Source organism: Folsomia candida, unplaced genomic scaffold (assembly GCF_002217175.1).
Source record: "Folsomia candida strain VU population unplaced genomic scaffold, ASM221717v1 Fcan01_Sc001, whole genome shotgun sequence".
Classification (NCBI taxonomy): Eukaryota; Metazoa; Arthropoda; class Collembola; order Entomobryomorpha; family Isotomidae; genus Folsomia; species Folsomia candida.
In genome coordinates, this window is record NW_019091193.1 from 15,552,083 (window position 1) to 15,568,324 (window position 16,242).

Sequence of the window (16,242 nt, forward strand, 5' to 3'; positions counted from 1 at the left end):
TAGGCAGGATATCATTGGAGTCTTAGACCCCCACTCCCCCTTCTCGTGTGACATAATTTATGGACCGTCCCTTATTACTGCATTTAGTGCAATTATTAATGGTCATTATGTCTCTCCATTGTACATATATGCAAAATGTACAAACTATTTGTAGAAGTGGGTCGATCACATTTTGCATCAATTGCTTATATATAAAAGTTTGGATAGCAGTACAATTTTACTCAACAACGCATGCATATATAGCATGCATATGTACATATTTACTTGCTAGGTAATAAATGAAAAGTGCTCTGTCTTATTTGTTACAATCTGAAGTAACTGGACCACGGAAAGTCATTCCACTTCTTGACCATGTGAACAGTGCGGAAAATTATGGTGACAGTTAGATTCTTGAACACCCAAGATGATGGCACGTGAATGGATGGGCAATTTATGATGGAGACCAAATTTTTGACCAAAATAAGATGTTGAAAACCTATAACAAGCAAGCACAGCTTCCAATAATATCACATATTCCGTAATACAATACTATTATGACGTAATAATAAGGTTAGTTGCTTACATGTAAATTGGCATGAAAAACTCCAACCCACGTCCTACCACTTGAGCATGTCGGTTAGAATCGCATATTACCTTCTCCATGCATTCATAATTGGCTTCTACGGACTCGATTGAGTTTAAAATATTTCTGGCCATGACATCTAAAGCTGTGCAGGGGTGCACATTTGGCTGGAATATTGACCTTCTGGTTCTCCTCAAAACTTCAGCAGATTCCAGTTCTGAAGAAATGTCATCCGTTACAACTGCCTCTCCCGACTCCCTGTCCTCGTCGTATATCTTATCTGGACAAAAGCGTAGTGTTTTCCATTTAAGAAACTTACATGAATTTATTCCAGCCATACACATATGCAGTTATGTACCTGTCTATATTATTTTACATAAATGTTACAATGTAATTTCGGGTAATACCTTTTTTTCCACCAAAGCCAGCATCAGCTTGAAGTCTTCCATGCTTTTTCTTTTTCCTCAAACCGTTCCTACTTTTCCGACCATTTCTAAAGTACGACGAGATTGAGTTGACAATTCCGGAAGCATTTGTACCAGTAGTAGTGCTTGTCGATGTTGACGTTCCTGTTCCTGTTCCTGTTACGATTTCAAGGTTTTACAATTAGTTTTTTTCAACACATGTACGTATACGTATGCATGCACTATTGACTTAATTATTCCTCAATTGGATCCTTCGTACGCATATTTATATGTCATCTGCATACTTATGTACCTGTTGACGTGCCTGTCGTAAAAAACCCAAGGAGCTGTAATGCAATTAACAATAACCAGAATGAGCAAATTGTTATCATAATTAGGACAAATGCGAATTTTGAGGTTATTTTCAAAGTACTGAAAGGAGGGATGCCAGCAAATTGATGAGAAATGCTCCGAAGGAGACGAGAGAAAGTGCGCTGAGGAGCACATCCAGAATGGAGAACGCTCCTCCTCCTTCCTTCACTTCCTCCTTGTGCTTCTTTGGTTTGGACCAACCCCACCCACCACTCGCCTCCGCCACTTCACTCCCCTGCTGCCCGTACTCGACATTGTCGTTCGTGAAACTGCTACTTTCAGGCGCATTACTGGACGGAGCTTCGGTTTTCCAAAAAAGAGAAGACAATCGTCCACGAGCAATGCGTTTTTGATGAGAAATCACCTCCGGATGATGTTGATGAATAGAGAGGTCTCTATTTGTGGTGGAGAGATTACTCGAATGGGATGACGAAGAGGGTTTGATCTTAATTTTTTGTTTTAGTAATCTAATGTCGGCAATTATGTTGGACCTACGATTGGGCACTGCATTTCGACGAATTGGACTCGCAATTATTCCTAATTTCCCAACACTGTTTTCCCTGTTGTCACATATTCTTATAAATTCTTAGAGCATTTTTATGACTGACTATTTATTTAATGAAATATTAACTTACGTTGTATAATAATCCCCCAATGTCAACCAAATTTGTGTTGCAGCAATGTAAAATAAAGCAACTTGAGAAACTAAAATTTTCATTTTTATTTTCCAACTAGTTGTAAGGTATGCCTTGGATGATAAATTGTAACCATCACTTTTTTCAATTCCCTATAATAATTCTGCTGGTGAGCAGGAGACATTTCTAAACAAGTGATTCTATTTGACGGCAGATTATAATTGACACATGTCAGCCAGTATGCATATTAAATACTTTGAAAGTAATAAAATAATTCATTTACTAAATGACTTGCTGAAATCGCATGTTTAAAATTTGCGACATTTGCAATTTAACCTAAATTAACATGCACGCATGGTTTGAAAAACTCTAATTCCGGTAACCTTTTTATGTAATTAGCAAATCTTGTGCATTTTGTACTTAACGATGCGTGAATGGAACTCATGTACTTTTTAATGTATCATCTTTTTCATGAATGATGCACTTGAAGGTTGTGTGTGGTCGTGGTCATAACAATCTTCTAATCCTAAGCCACTTGGACGACAAAAGCAATACAGGCACGGGAAATATGATGGTTGATGATAAAAAATAATAATGCTCCTAGCTTAGATTTATTATTATTTGGGCATTTTACTAGCATATAGTATAGCATAAGTATAATATAAATAGTCAAACAAAGTTATTGAGAACATTGGGAAAATTGAGACTTGCAATTAGATTCTGCAAGTCCATGCAAAATGGCATCCAAATGTTCTGTTAATTTTTTATGCAAGCCTAACTTTTCCCCAATAAAGGACGAGCTGAAGCTAAAACAGAAATATCAAAAGTCAATAACAAACAAACCCAATTTGATCTAAAAAAAAGTGAGTGAACCAACCTGAATAATGGCATGGAGTACTGAAATCCATAACCTATGACCTTCCCCTGCCGATTTCCTTCACAAAATACTTTTGGAAGACATTCGTATTTCGAAATCATTGCATCAATAGATTTCAGAACCGTTGCGGCCAACGCATTCGCAGCAGACGCTCTGTCAACGCTCAGTTCCAGCATCGCAGCACGCTTCTCTACACACACAGATTCAGATTCGCATCAACTGATCGAAAATTCTAATTTCCAATCTATTCATTAGGAAATTGGTCTTTATATGCAAAATTACTTCTGATATAAATGAAGGTTGAGGCAGGTGCAACAGTGGTTTCGCCGTCAGTCCCACCTCCAGTACCAGTGTCAATACTCGTAATAATCGGACCTATTAATATTTATTGCATTGCATTACATTTATATGTATATAACTTTGTACGTATATCCAGCTTGGGATATGAACCTGTTGATGTTAATCCTTGAGTTGTTGTAAGCTGTCCAGTTAATATAAAGTTTATTACATCAGGTAAAATATTTAGATTCGATATTTATTGGATTTCTTACAAATAAAGCATTCATCAATAAATTAAGTAGAAATATCCCAAATGACATGAAAGCCAAAGCTGTGAGGGCAATATCAAAGAACGAGTGAACTCCATGTTCCGATCCCCCCCAACCAGATCCTCCCCAGCCTGATGATCCCCAACCTCCAGAATCTCTAGGAGAACTAAAAAAAACAGACACTGTTATTTACAAATAGCTCTGTGGATTACGTATTAATAACGCAATTATTGATTTTTAATGTTGATTTAAAGTAGTGTCGCACAGAATCAAGCTTGTGTTGTGATGATACGATATTCCAAAAGATAATTTGACACTCGCTGCCAGCAGGAGACAACTTCTCCAGAACATGTTTTGTCACTGCAGATGTCTGCCTAGAATTAAATGCTTTTGCTTGGAACACAAAGCTAGAATTTCTAAGATGGCAAATCCCATATTCGTTAGAAATGCATTGCGATTTTCCACAAACTACTTGTGTCAAATGTGGATCAAGGAATGACATCGATGTGGAACATGCGTAGCTTTCGGTCGAGATAATTGCTTACAGGTAAGTGGAACATTTCCCCTTCAATCAAAAGTCACGAACTCAAAGGTTCAAAGAAATTTGCATGATGCATGCGAATATGTTTTACAAAATATGTATCCTTATACTGCTCAGTGTAGCCAACCCAGTGTTACTGTCGCTGACTATTAAAAGCAATTAAAATGTGACTAATTTTATGCGTGATGGTTTGCATTTGTCATGAAATAGTCGGTCCGAGCGTTTTCCCTTAAACATTTCTCTAACTAATGATGGAGTTCTTTAAATAGCAATAAAAACAATCATGTCAACCATAACCATGCGAGAAAATATGTGGAAGACTGGCATAATGTGAATTCTTGTGCATTTATTTGGTTTAGCAGATCAATCGTCTGATCAAAAAAATAATGACGAGTGTGTGAAACGGTCCACCAAACCGTTTGGTGTACTCGCACCAAACGCCGCATAAAATGAACCAACTTTCACCTGAGCAAGAGTGGCCAAGGGAGAAAGTTATCTGGGGCAGGGAGAGAATCTGGGGAGCTGGTGGTGGTGATGTCGGGTGGGCGGAGTCGGAGGATGGCAGCAGCAGCAAAACACGGACGGACAGTTGAAAAGCTTCCCTCCGGAGATGCGTACAATTAATAATAACAACAATAATAATCCCCTCGGTTTAACGAAAGATAAGTGTTTTTCGAGAGTTGAAAGGCAAGATGTCAGAGTTAACAAAAGTTCAAACCCCAATTATCCCGGGAGCACAAATTATTAAAGTTGAGATGCAAGACCCGGATAACCCACTACATCAACTCCATCCCTCTGAAGATGTTCCAGAACCTGAAGGACTTTCCGTCGAGGTGGAAATGACGACTCATGACCAAACTGAGGACGATGACGATGGCGAAGAAGTAGAAGAAGAAGACGATCCTCCTCCAGACGACGACGAAGAAGAGGATGAGACCCCAGCAGCACCGATAACGGCAACACCAAATCTGACGACGACAACCATCGCACCTGCTCCTTTTGCTGGAGGACGAAAACAACAATCTCCTCCGACTCAGCAACAGCAGCAACATCACCAAGTTCAGCAAAAATTTCAAGATGTTCGAGTTGATAATTGGGGAAATTACTGTTTACAGAGGTTGCAGGTTATGTTTGAAAGGGGAGATTTCTGTGATTTGACTTTACAGTTTCATACAAATCAACTATTAAAGGTTAACAGTTTTTCATCATGTGAATATCTTGGTGGGAGGGAAAGGAATGAATATCATTTGAAATTGTTCTGTGTAAATATATAGGTCCATCGTGTCGTTGTCAATCTTTGTACGGAATACTTTGCAAATTTAGAGAGATTATTTGGCCTTACGGATGGAGTCTTAGTGTTACCCAAAGATGTAGAGTATCAAGCAATGGTTACGATTGTGACGTAAGAAGGCTATTACTATTATGAATTTTTGTGCATTGAAATATGTAATTGCAAAGTTAATTTCTGATTTGTGCAGGTTTTTTTATACGGGAAAATTAGAAATTCGTGGAAATCAATTTAATGAAGTTTACAGAACGGTGAAACTTATGAACATCACAATACTTATTAAGCTCTTGGAAGCTCATGCTAGGAAACCAACAGTTCAAGCTAAGAAGGAACAAAGTCGTCCAATAATATTCAAACAAGCGGTTGAGATAGGAAGACCTTTAGCCAAAGCCCAAGTTTCGCCAGCTGGAGGTGGAATTCAAATGACAGGGACCCCTGTAAGAATAGGGGGAACGACGACACTCTCAATTGCTGGAGCTGGAGGAACAAAAACTTTGCAAGTGACAACTCCGGGTGCAAAACTTCCTCCCGGGATTAAAACTAAAACGGTCTTGGCTCGTGTACAACCTCAAGGAATGAGACTAAATCAACAAGGCGGACTTTCCAGGGTCATGCATTCCAAAAAGTAAACTCTTTACTAAAACTATTACATATTTTTGAATGTATTTGTTTTGCCAATAAGTTGATCAATCCAATATTTATCTTTAAAGATTGCCTATTTGGAAGGAAAGAAAATATCCTGGAGACAACATGATGGTAGCAGACAAGTAAGACACGTATTTAAATATATTTGAGTTTTGTAAGTTAAAGCTTTTATTATTAAATCCAGGTGGCATGGGAAAGATGAACCTGCTCGGCCGACTCGGTATGATTTTGATTGCTTTATCGATTATCTTGTATTCATTATCAAGACGTGTGTAGAAAAAAACGGGGAAAAATTATCTATTTATTTAAGTACATTTAAATGAGCGCAAGAGGAATAATAACAATCTGTTGGTTAATATAAATTCTAAGTTTCGAACGGATAATAATTTTCAAAAATTCTCATTTTAGGTTTGAATGGGGTGATCCAGATGACGATCCTCTTTCGCTTGCCCCTGCGAGCGTAATTAGCCACACATTAATGGAAAAACAAAAGTCTGCCAATAGTACTCGAAAAGTGGAAGACATTTTTGACGCTGTTAAAACACAAACTCTTGGCAAACGGAGTGCTGAAAGCTTGAAGATGCAGGGTAAGCGAATATCAAAGTTAGAATATACATATATATCTACATTCATATTAATTATCACATTGAGCTTTTTATTATTATTTTCTAATATGTTTCAGATAACCGTCCTCTTAAAACTAGTAGGATTATGATTCCGTCATCAGAAGTAATTATATCATCACAGAACGTAAATGATGATGTTAATCTTACGGACGATACTGTCGAAGAAGAAGTCTGCACGACGGAAGTTAGTATGGCCTCGTCCCTTGTAGCCAAGAATCATACTCCAACTTTGAAACCAGCAATAAAAACATTGCCTACACTTACTCGTCTCACTCCGATGGTTGGCAAGAATGATCCAAATCTTGGGGCGTTGGGAAAAAGTTCTGAGACCCCTTCATTTAGTGGCTCGAGAACCCACTCTAAGGTATGTAATGTATCATTATTTTAGCAGTCTGATTATTATCCGGATATCTTCAGTACACTACGATTTTATAATACTACTTTAAATATTATTTTCTGTCACTTTATTAGACCGTTAGATTTGCCCCGGAAGTTGAGAAGGAAAACAGTAAAACCACCAACACTCATACGGCAGAATTATCTATAGAAGAAGACATAGCTTCCAGCCATTCAAAAATTATTGCTGAAGTGTTGAAGGTATGACAGCGACGAAACATAGCCATTACAAAATATGTATAAATACCTCTGTTATATGCAATTTCCAATGTTCATATTTTTTATTTGGATGGGTGTATTTGGTTTGAGTGCAGAAGTATCCCGATCTGATCAAGGAAAAACAAAATATCAGACTCAAAATTGTTCAGAAAGGAGCAGAATCGTCCTCATCAAAAGATAAATCTAAAGTTTCATACATCGTGTTAAAGTCAACTTCATCACCTGAAGCACTTGGAGCTGTTTTGTTGAAAAAGCCAAACCACACCACTACTAATAAAGCATTCTGGGACAATAGTTTGGAGAAGGATAAAAAACCTTCTGGTGCAGAAAATACAACTGGGCCTTGGTTGTGTTATGCTGAAAACTGTAAGATGAAACAGGGTAAGTAAAGAAATATTCAGATTTTTAATATTCAAGCCCACATGGACTTGATGGCTATTATTCATTAACATTTTTATGTATTTGTAGTGTGTGGAGGAGATGATGATGAAACCCCAATGGTTTTCGAATCCTATTATGCTTATCGTCGTCATTTAGTGGTGAGTTTATATTATATTATTAGTATTGAAGGAACCAAATTTGAATTGTTATTAATGTGCAGGATGTTCATGGTGAAAGGATTGATGCACGAATATGTGAGTACTGTGGCCAGAAAGCTTCAAAACGGAATTTACTGCTGTACCATTTATATACAAAACACGGTGTCAACCCACCCAAAAATATGAATTTCCCAAACTGCGATAGATGTGAGTCTTCCATTAGTAATGCAATATTCCAAAGAATTTGATTTTAGTATGCGTTTAGAATTTTACGCATCCTTGTCTTTTGCTTCTATTGGCATCTCTTGTTTGCTTCTACATATATGATATTCATTGTCGAAAATACATTATTGTTATCCATCGCCCAATTTCAAGGTCACACTCTCTGTTACAGGTGATTATATTGCCCTAAGTGAATCTTTACTAAGCAAACACAAACTAACTCATGATGCAACAAAGGAATTCAGTTGTCAGGTATGTTCAATTGTTCACCCTTAACCAGTTCATGTATTTACTATATATAGTATTTCATTAAATAATACTATTTTTGACAGATTTGTAGTGCTTCCTTCAAATCTAGCGGAGCACTGCAAGGTCATATGTCAGCTAATCTTCATAGAAATAAAGATACAAAAGTTTACGAGGTGAGATATTAGTACCCAGTGGATATCTTAACTTGTCTAAACTTAATCTACAATTCCTGCTTTTACTCTTTCAGTGTCCGTACTGCAGAAAACCATTTGTTAGAAATATAAATTTAAAGGTAAGTAACATACATATAACAAACTCGACACGGTTTGATAATCTGTTCTGAATTGAATTACTCATTTAGGGTCATATACGATCATTACATCGAGATATTGCTCGAATAGAAGAAATGGATGACCCCCGTCTTCCACATGACGAAACACTAGTTAATCGTGTCAACATGTCATTTAATACAGCAAACCGGAAACGCCAATTTCCTTCAATTCTTGGGTCAAGACCTGTTCCGTTGGAAATACTTCCTGGTGATGGTCAACAACAAGTCAGTCTTGTCACAGCGGATGGACATACTATCGAAATTCTTCATGGTGGTTTGGATCCCTCCATGTCCGTACCAATGGCACTTGTGCCGTCGTCTGAAGGTACATACATCACAATCACTATCTTCCTAATATGCTATTTCAACTCATAACTATTTATTATTATTTATATTTGATTGATATACTCTAGCTGAAGCGATGTCTAATGTCGCAAGTTCTATTGCTGCATCTCTTGGCCTTGAACAAGGCGTCCATGGAACTACAGAGTTTATTACTGGTGATGGATCTCAAGCAGTGTATATTATGGATAATTCCCAGCCTGCTGTTGAAGTTGACATGTCCGCCATGGGATTGGGAGATGGAACTATGATATATGATGGAGACGATCCAAATTCACAAGGACCTTTCATAGTGCAAGATATTCATGGGAAAATATTCCGTAAAATGACGGGCATCGATGAGACGGGAAAACCGGTAATATTCTTCCAACTTAGCGAAGACCATGGTCAAATGACTAATAGCATTCTTGAGGATGGTATTCAAATGGCAACAGAAAATAGGTACAATATTTTATGATAGACTTCTTGTTAGTGACTAATATATTTATTTTTCATTGTTGACATATTTTTTATAGCTCTGTGTTTGTTTCCTCCGATGTTAATGTACCTGTGACATCTGACAGCGGAAGCGGTGAACCTGACGACGGTGTTTATGACTTGGTTTCAAATCAGGACCAAGAATCTCAAGTTATCATTTCTCATCCGGATATGACGAACTCTGATCATGAAGGAGAAGAGGTAAAGGAAGAGGTTTACGAAGAAGAAATCATTCAACAACACATTGAATCTAGCAGTAGTAGTAGTGAGGTTCAAGAATTACACGTTGTTCTTGAACAAAATACTAGTGATAATGCTGCGACCGCGCTGCAAGGTGAACACGAAGCATCCTCACGGGCCGATCACCTCGATGAAACGTATTCGCAGCATGCTGAAGATAATGATCAAGAAACAATGATTGACCACGGTGAAAATGAACAATTTCAAGGAGATGAAAGTAATGTTATGATAGTTGCAGAACTTGATGAGGATCACCATCATCATCATCAGTCTGTAAGCAGTGCAAAAGAAGTGGAAGCAGGGAATGATACAAAGGTGGGGGTGGACGATTCTCAGGTCAGAGCTGAGCAGGAAGAGGATACTCAATTAGTACAAGAAGACAACATTCACGAACAACAAACACAAGTTGTTGAGGTTGATGAACCTCAGGTCTCAGAGACAGAGACGGAAGAACCAGAGTTAGTTGTTGAACAGCAAGTTGTGAAAGAAGAACAGTAGACAAACTGTCTGTCACAGACACCTCGTTCGTAGCTTAACTGAATTATAATATATATGACCAGTCAACTCGTTTTGAATTTTGATAGATATGTATGTATTTACATTTATGGTCCTAACTTTACAATACCACAAATACAATTATTGTTGTTGTCGTGCAATTAAGTCAATAGGTAGGTTTGAATTTAAAAACTAGACTAGCTCTGGATCAAGTACTTTTAGAATAGCCATCATAAATTTCGGGCTGATTTATTTGAAAGTATATGACCTTGTCTACACAATTAGTTTATTTTTGTCTTTATGATGCAACTATTATCATATATGTCTTAATCTCCGACATTTTAATTACTACTACTACGTTCCAAACCCATAAGTAATTACTATATTGTTATATTGCGTAGTACTAGAAAAACTTGAATAAACCATGATCTTTAAAAAGTTTCGTTAACCTCTAAACATATTTGTATAATGTTTTTATCTGCGGTTGGGGGAGGATATACAACTTAAAATATGTAGTTGCTATACGATGTTACTGCTTTGGCGTTCTAATATTTCTTTGGTGGTGGGGTTGTCAGCTTCCCATGGTCTGGGCCCTCGCTTGTTCTCCCAAGTGTCAATATCCATGTTTCTCAGTTTGTCATACTCTTTCTCGATAGACACATCCGACTTTGCCTTCATCGTCACGCCCATTTCTTCCGCTTCTTCCCGACTCAAGGGCTTCTGAGATCGATAGTCGTACCTTTAAAATACAAGTACAACTTTAGTAAGGCCTTCTTGACAATATACTTATTCACTGTATTATGTAATATGATTATGCATGAAAACTTGGCGTGATAGGATTAGGAATACCTAACTTGTGAAAATTGACGAAGACCAAAGGATCCACCTATGATTAACACAAAAAAGGGGAGCCCAAAAGTGACCAGTCGGCTTTTTCTTGCAAATTTCTTCCACTCCGTCATTTAAAATTTGAATTTAGAAAAAAACTGTTCAACAACAAATAACACCGCCAATCGGTTGCATAATCTCACAAACAAAATAACTAAATCATAATTTCAGTGTCTAACATGGATGTATAGTGTCTAATAAGATTATTAGCAATGAACAATTAAGGTGTATTTGTATTTCATAATTCACAGATGCGGTTTCATGATGATAAAAATCAAACAAATTTAAATATTGCTGGGATCGTTCAATTTTTGACTAGCTTCACTTAGTTAAGGGGTCCAAATCTACTGTAATCGCTTGTTCTACTGTGATAACTCTGTCTGTAAAGAGTGAGAGATAGAAATTATAGAGAACTTAATCGAATCGTAAAGTTCACAAGATCACGAGTATATGTTATTCATCAGCTTCAAATGTGTTCATTAAGCGCTACGAAGATTGGGGTTTCATGAACAACGTTGGACTAAAGAATTTTATTCCTGAAAGCAGAATGACAATTTTTACAAGTTTTTTCAAAGAAACTATAACTAATAAAATTTAACGCAAGTTCTCACATGAATAAGCTACTGTCGACACATTACATTTGTCTATATAAGTATACATACATATAATAATGTTATACAAGGGCCTACATAATGTATGATAGATTTACAAAAATGAAAGCGTGCATAAATAGCACGTTTATGAATAAACAGCAAATATCCAAGTATACCAATATTTCAATACTAATTAATAACCGTTTCAGAGTGTATCTATTAATTACTGAAATATTACAATATTAAAGATACATGTCAAAAACTAACAAATATTCCAAGATCTGTTAAATTTACAACACAGCACAACCGTTATATTTTATATTTGATACCGACACATTCATAAAATCCAAGTAGGGACCAGATCCCTAATTGATTATAATCATTATTAGTCCAAACTATTATCAGGAGCGTCTTCGTCATAATCGTCATCAGCGTCGTCAATTACTCCTTTCAAAGAGGAGTCGCACAGAGCCAGTTGATTGACGAATATTTGGCTATCCTCTCGGAAGAGCAGCATGCTAAATTTTATTTTGTAATTATTATCAATCGCGGGATCCCTCGACAGCCCAAACATCTGCTCAAATAAGCCCGCCTGTCTTCCTGTTGCATCTGGCTGATGCACGGTGCCTGCTACCATTATTTGAACTAATCCGTGTGGATTCATCTGAAAATTGAAGAATTCACAGTGAGTTATAAGAATATATGGCACAACTAGTAATTTTGGCAGATGAATTACCTTACTACGCAATCCCGTTAAGAGGTTCGGATTGAAAAATAATTTGTCTTTTGATCGGAGAGAATATAGTTCTTCAAAGCATCGCTGTCCATCGTTGAGGAATTCTGTTACTTTCCCATTTTGAAGACCTTTCGCTGCGTATTCTATGCGAAGATTACACTCACCCCAAAAGTGAGCCGAGATAAAATCAACTAAAGAATTGTATCTCTCATAATACCATTTAGTAAATTCATATCCAAGTCTTTGTTCCAATTCTTGTTCTCTTCGTCTCAGTGAGACTTGATTTTCATAATTTATCCGTTCAATTTCTTCTGCAAGAGCATTCGAAACCAAAGCTATGTCTGTACATGGATCAGTATTGATTCCTATCTCACACGTAGTGACCATTCGTCGCGCTTCATCGTGAGAATTCTTTGTAGCAACGACATTGTTAGTAGATGTTAGTTTATCACCATCAGTGGGAAGTGGGGCAGGGGTGCTCTGGCTAATAATTTCTTTTTGTTTCTTCACTTCTGCTGACGGACACGGATCTTCTTCCAACTTTCGTTTCGGTTCGCTAATTCCAGAAGTCGAAACCGTCGCTTCATTATCTAACTTTGGCTTCGTCTCTTTCTTGAAGAAACCTTCGATATTGGATTGACTTAGAAGAGGCTTGGTTTCCTTTGTTATTGGTGATGTCAATGGAGTTGATGTTGAAGCTGATGGTCTGGAGGCAGTACTTGCAGGTTTAAACTTCTGTAAATAATTAATGTCCAATAGTAGTTGAAGTTAGTATATTCATGTTGTAAAGCTGCACTTTTAATGTTCCCCCGACATAAATAGATTAAAAACTAGGAATGGACAAACCTTAAGATCTTCTTGGAATGCAAGCTTCTGCAATTGGTCATCCTGAGCATACTTCCAGGTTTTAAGAATAAGCTGACAGAGAGTCGTCTTGTTGGCTTGTGTGCTGAATTGAACGTTCTTCTTTAATAAATATCTCATAAGACAATCTTTGGTAACTTTCCGACGATTTAAAACCGATACTGCGTCAGACCACTTAATAATTTCTGTAATGGCTTCTGTAATACACAAAACATAAAGACGACATAGATTATCATGTCTGTTTACAGCTTTATTGATTCAAATTCATACCGTCCTTGGACTGTTTTCCAACAAGTCCGCCAGTGGTGGTCTTCAAAATTGCAAATACATCTGCCTCTACTAGAATTCCCAGGAACTCTCTAACGCCGGCGGTCGTTCTAGCGTCGTCACCAGACATCTTGAGGTATTACTATTAAAATGGGCGACAATGCAATTAAATTGCTTTACACATAAAAATATGTACATTACATGAAGAAGTACCAATGAGTAAACGTAGGCTGATTTTATAAAAGCAAGTTATTACCAAATACCGGAGAAAATCGTGATCAGAATAATAAATCCTCATTGACAGGAAGTTCGAATTCAAATGAAAATATTAATATGGGTTTTTGATTGTTTTACATTCACCAACAAGAAAGAAAATAAATAAATAAATAGACATAATAAAAAGGATTGCAAGTTTATAACTGTGAACTGTGAACTGCGACTTACCTAACACCCTAGTTTCCAGAGAATTTGGCAGCTCCAAGTGTTCTGCCAGCAAGGCACAGGGAGACGACGTTCAAACGACAAGTATGATGACCAAATGACCGTGAATAATTACAAGTAAATTACAAGAATATTAATTGCGCGACGTTCTTCTTGAGCGGCCTGCGTGCTCGTGTGCTGCAGCATGGCTTCCTCCTTCCCTCTGGAATATTGCTCTGGCGGAACGAGCAGTCTCAACGCACCCCATTTTCAATCCACAGCATTTCAAAACAATGCCAAAGGAGCAGCAAAACTAAACAATAAACCAACTAACTAACTACAACTAACTTTAACTGCTTTAGTTGCTGCCTGCCTTTTTGATCAGCTAAATAATAGGAAACTTTTACCCTCTGGAGAACATCTCGGAATTAAATCCAAAGAAAGGAGAAGGGTTCAAAATAAAGTTTTGAGTTTGTATTGAGACTGAATATATTAGAAGTAAGTAAAATAGTTTTCATGATTTCGGCTAAAGATCTGTTTTTAATTAATTAATTACTACTATTAATTGTTTTTGTAGTGAGCGACTCGGATCCACCACCACCACCATTTTTCGAAAACAATGAACGAGTAATAATAATAGCAGTGAATATTATTATTTTGAAACAAAATATTGTATAATGATAATAATTCTGTGCAGGTCCTGTGCTTTCACGGTCCGTTAGTTTATGAAGGAAAAACTTTAAAGACGGAATATCGACAACCCATAAAGGAATATGCATATTTGGTATGTACATTATTACTATATCTGTCCCCATACTTCAGTACATCATCATTTCCTCTTATCAAATCAATTTTTTGTATTTTGATTCTTCAGATTCACTACGCAGGGTGGAATAAAAGGTACTTGACTAATATTATTTTTAGCTGGAATTGTGATTTTACATTAATATGTATAATTAATTACATTTTGTTATAAACCAACGCAGTTGGGACGAATGGGTGTTGGAGTCAAGAGTTTTAAAGTACACTGACAGCAACTTGGTTCGTCAGAAGGAACTGAAGTTAGCACACGAAGAACAATTGTAAGATATGGCCATGCTAGAATAGAACGATGTGTGGAATGTTAGTATTATTTTTCTTATTTTTTTAGACGCAACAATAGAAAATCTCTTGTAGTAAAAACACCAGTAAATAAAAAACGGTCAAATGTCGGGAGTGACACTGCTAGCGTCATATCCGCTTCAGATTCTAGATCATCAACCCCCATTATGGATCAAAAGGTTGCAAAAACGGGGAAACGAGACTCTATTAAAAATAGTGACGTTGGGGGTGAGGAATTTGCCAAGAAAAGAAATCGAAGTGAATGTGTGGAACAGGTAATAAAATTATGCGAACCAACGAGAAAGTTGTTCTTTGGTTTGTTCAATTATCTGTTTGGCGTATTTCAGGAATCAATTTTTCAAGTGAAACAGGAGGTTCAGATTGTACTACCTCATCAACTGAGGACATTTTTGGTGGATGACTGGGATAACGTCGTGCGTCAGCGAAGAGTATAACGACAGTTTACTATTTATGATAATAACATTGTTCAATTTAATTAATAGTACATATCTAATCGCTTAGCTCGTAAAGCTGCCAGCACGCCATTCGGTTGAACAAATTTTGGAAAATTATTTGAAAACCCGAAAAAAGACTGATATGCATGCAGTAGAACTTTGTAACGGACTCCGCGAGTACTTTAATTGTATGATTGGCTCTCAATTGTTGTACCGTTATGAAAGAGAGCAATTCCTTGAGGCAAGTACAATATAATTTGACACTCACCAAATGACGAGTCAAGGTAGCTACAAAATTAGTGATCTAATTACCTTAACTGAAATTTTACTCAGATCTGGAAGACGTATCAAGGGCCGGCAGCTAAGAAACAAATGTCAGAAATATATGGCATTTCTCATCTCATGCGTCTATTCAGTAATAATCGGAAACTATAAAGATACAATTTCCATATTATGTTAGGGATTGATGTGCTGGCAGAAAATAATTCATTATACTTTTTCTTTAGCCAAGCTGGGTGTTTGTTTGTCATATACTAGCTTGGATGTCGAAGCTGTGAACCTACTGCAACAATGTGTTGAAGAATTTCTGACGTATGAATATAGCATAAAGATATAGTAATACAGTTTTCAACTATATTTAACGCTTATTTTCTATAAAGGTTTCTTGTCAAGAATTATGAAGATTACTTTTCATTGGAGGATTATGGAGTGTCTGACCCTGAGTACCAACGGCAAGTTCCAGTTTAACCTAACCTAAAGTCAAAATCGTTTCATGACAAATGAATTTCATTTTTTACCATTCTTTCTGCATACCTTTGCAGATTACTATTTAAAATTGTAAATGAGTAAATCACGACTTTATATTTAATAAAGCGTCGTTTTTATCTTTTATCTAATATGAGAAAAATGG

General features: G+C 36.8%; 4 protein-coding genes across 5 annotated transcripts; 2 read left to right on the top strand and 2 right to left on the bottom strand.

The window, feature by feature from the left end:
• Positions 1–2,578: 2,578 nt before the first annotated feature.
• On the bottom strand, positions 2,579–4,098 carry LOC118434421. Its single transcript, XM_035847925.1, has 6 exons — positions 3,664–4,098; positions 3,402–3,564; positions 3,301–3,331; positions 3,133–3,225; positions 2,851–3,040; positions 2,579–2,779 (listed from the first exon to the last, which is right to left on the bottom strand). Exons 1-6 carry the CDS (start codon positions 3,747–3,749, stop codon positions 2,653–2,655), a joined length of 690 nt encoding a protein of 229 aa, XP_035703818.1. The 5' UTR covers positions 3,750–4,098; the 3' UTR covers positions 2,579–2,652.
• Positions 4,099–4,449: 351 nt separating this feature from the next.
• Positions 4,450–10,446, top strand: LOC110846068 (centrosome-associated zinc finger protein CP190). Of its 2 annotated transcripts, XM_022092697.2 has the most exons (18): positions 4,450–5,129; positions 5,214–5,341; positions 5,418–5,852; positions 5,938–5,994; positions 6,057–6,092; positions 6,281–6,459; positions 6,555–6,862; positions 6,970–7,095; positions 7,209–7,494; positions 7,582–7,652; positions 7,715–7,859; positions 8,047–8,126; positions 8,207–8,296; positions 8,371–8,415; positions 8,485–8,779; positions 8,868–9,237; positions 9,312–9,474; positions 9,746–9,893. In XM_022092697.2, exons 1-18 carry the CDS (start codon positions 4,632–4,634, stop codon positions 9,788–9,790), a joined length of 3,357 nt encoding a protein of 1,118 aa, XP_021948389.1. In that variant the 5' UTR covers positions 4,450–4,631; the 3' UTR covers positions 9,791–9,893. The 2 variants fall into 2 exon arrangements, with proteins under 2 accessions (XP_021948389.1, XP_021948381.1); XM_022092689.2 differs by having other exon boundaries at positions 4,463–5,129; positions 9,312–10,446.
• A 945-nt stretch (positions 10,447–11,391) lies between these two features.
• On the bottom strand, positions 11,392–13,984 carry LOC110846088. Its single transcript, XM_022092722.2, has 5 exons — positions 13,801–13,984; positions 13,360–13,498; positions 13,072–13,286; positions 12,226–12,960; positions 11,392–12,153 (listed from the first exon to the last, which is right to left on the bottom strand). The coding sequence occupies exons 2-5, from the start codon at positions 13,484–13,486 to the stop codon at positions 11,875–11,877; spliced, it is 1,356 nt and encodes a 451-aa protein (XP_021948414.1). The 5' UTR covers positions 13,487–13,498; positions 13,801–13,984; the 3' UTR covers positions 11,392–11,874.
• Positions 13,985–14,037: 53 nt separating this feature from the next.
• On the top strand, positions 14,038–16,230 carry LOC110861764 (mortality factor 4-like protein 1). The gene is made up of 11 exons (XM_022110894.2): positions 14,038–14,274; positions 14,354–14,403; positions 14,474–14,560; positions 14,651–14,676; positions 14,763–14,858; positions 14,927–15,152; positions 15,225–15,326; positions 15,400–15,573; positions 15,666–15,747; positions 15,839–15,923; positions 15,992–16,230. Coding segments are annotated over exons 1-11 (1,017 nt in total). The 5' UTR covers positions 14,038–14,273; the 3' UTR covers positions 16,080–16,230.
• Positions 16,231–16,242: the final 12 nt, after the last annotated feature.

What these genes read in the sequence shown, in the direction of transcription:
- LOC110861764 (XM_022110894.2), top strand. An exon ending in GAAGTGAATGTGTGGAACAG is followed by an intron (nt 15,153 to 15,224) that starts GTAATAAAATTA and finishes GGCGTATTTCAG; the next exon opens with GAATCAATTTTTCAAGTGAA. An exon ending in TCATCTCATGCGTCTATTCA is followed by an intron (nt 15,748 to 15,838) that starts GTAATAATCGGA and finishes CTTTTTCTTTAG; the next exon opens with CCAAGCTGGGTGTTTGTTTG.
- LOC110846068 (XM_022092689.2), top strand. Translation starts at nt 4,632, where the DNA reads ATGTCAGAGTTAACAAAAGTTCAAACCCCAATTATCCCGGGAGCACAA. An exon ending in AAACTGTAAGATGAAACAGG is followed by an intron (nt 7,495 to 7,581) that starts GTAAGTAAAGAA and finishes ATGTATTTGTAG; the next exon opens with TGTGTGGAGGAGATGATGAT. An exon ending in TTTCCCAAACTGCGATAGAT is followed by an intron (nt 7,860 to 8,046) that starts GTGAGTCTTCCA and finishes TCTCTGTTACAG; the next exon opens with GTGATTATATTGCCCTAAGT.
- LOC110846088 (XM_022092722.2), bottom strand. Translation starts at nt 13,486, where the DNA reads ATGTCTGGTGACGACGCTAGAACGACCGCCGGCGTTAGAGAGTTCCTG. An exon ending in TGGAAAACAGTCCAAGGACG is followed by an intron (nt 13,287 to 13,359) that starts GTATGAATTTGA and finishes TGTGTATTACAG; the next exon opens with AAGCCATTACAGAAATTATT. An exon ending in CATTCCAAGAAGATCTTAAG is followed by an intron (nt 12,961 to 13,071) that starts GTTTGTCCATTC and finishes AATTATTTACAG; the next exon opens with AAGTTTAAACCTGCAAGTAC.
- LOC118434421 (XM_035847925.1), bottom strand. Translation starts at nt 3,749, where the DNA reads ATGTTCTGGAGAAGTTGTCTCCTGCTGGCAGCGAGTGTCAAATTATCT. An exon ending in CACAACACAAGCTTGATTCT is followed by an intron (nt 3,565 to 3,663) that starts GTGCGACACTAC and finishes TGTTTTTTTTAG; the next exon opens with TTCTCCTAGAGATTCTGGAG. An exon ending in TATTGATGAATGCTTTATTT is followed by an intron (nt 3,332 to 3,401) that starts GTAAGAAATCCA and finishes TTAACTGGACAG; the next exon opens with CTTACAACAACTCAAGGATT.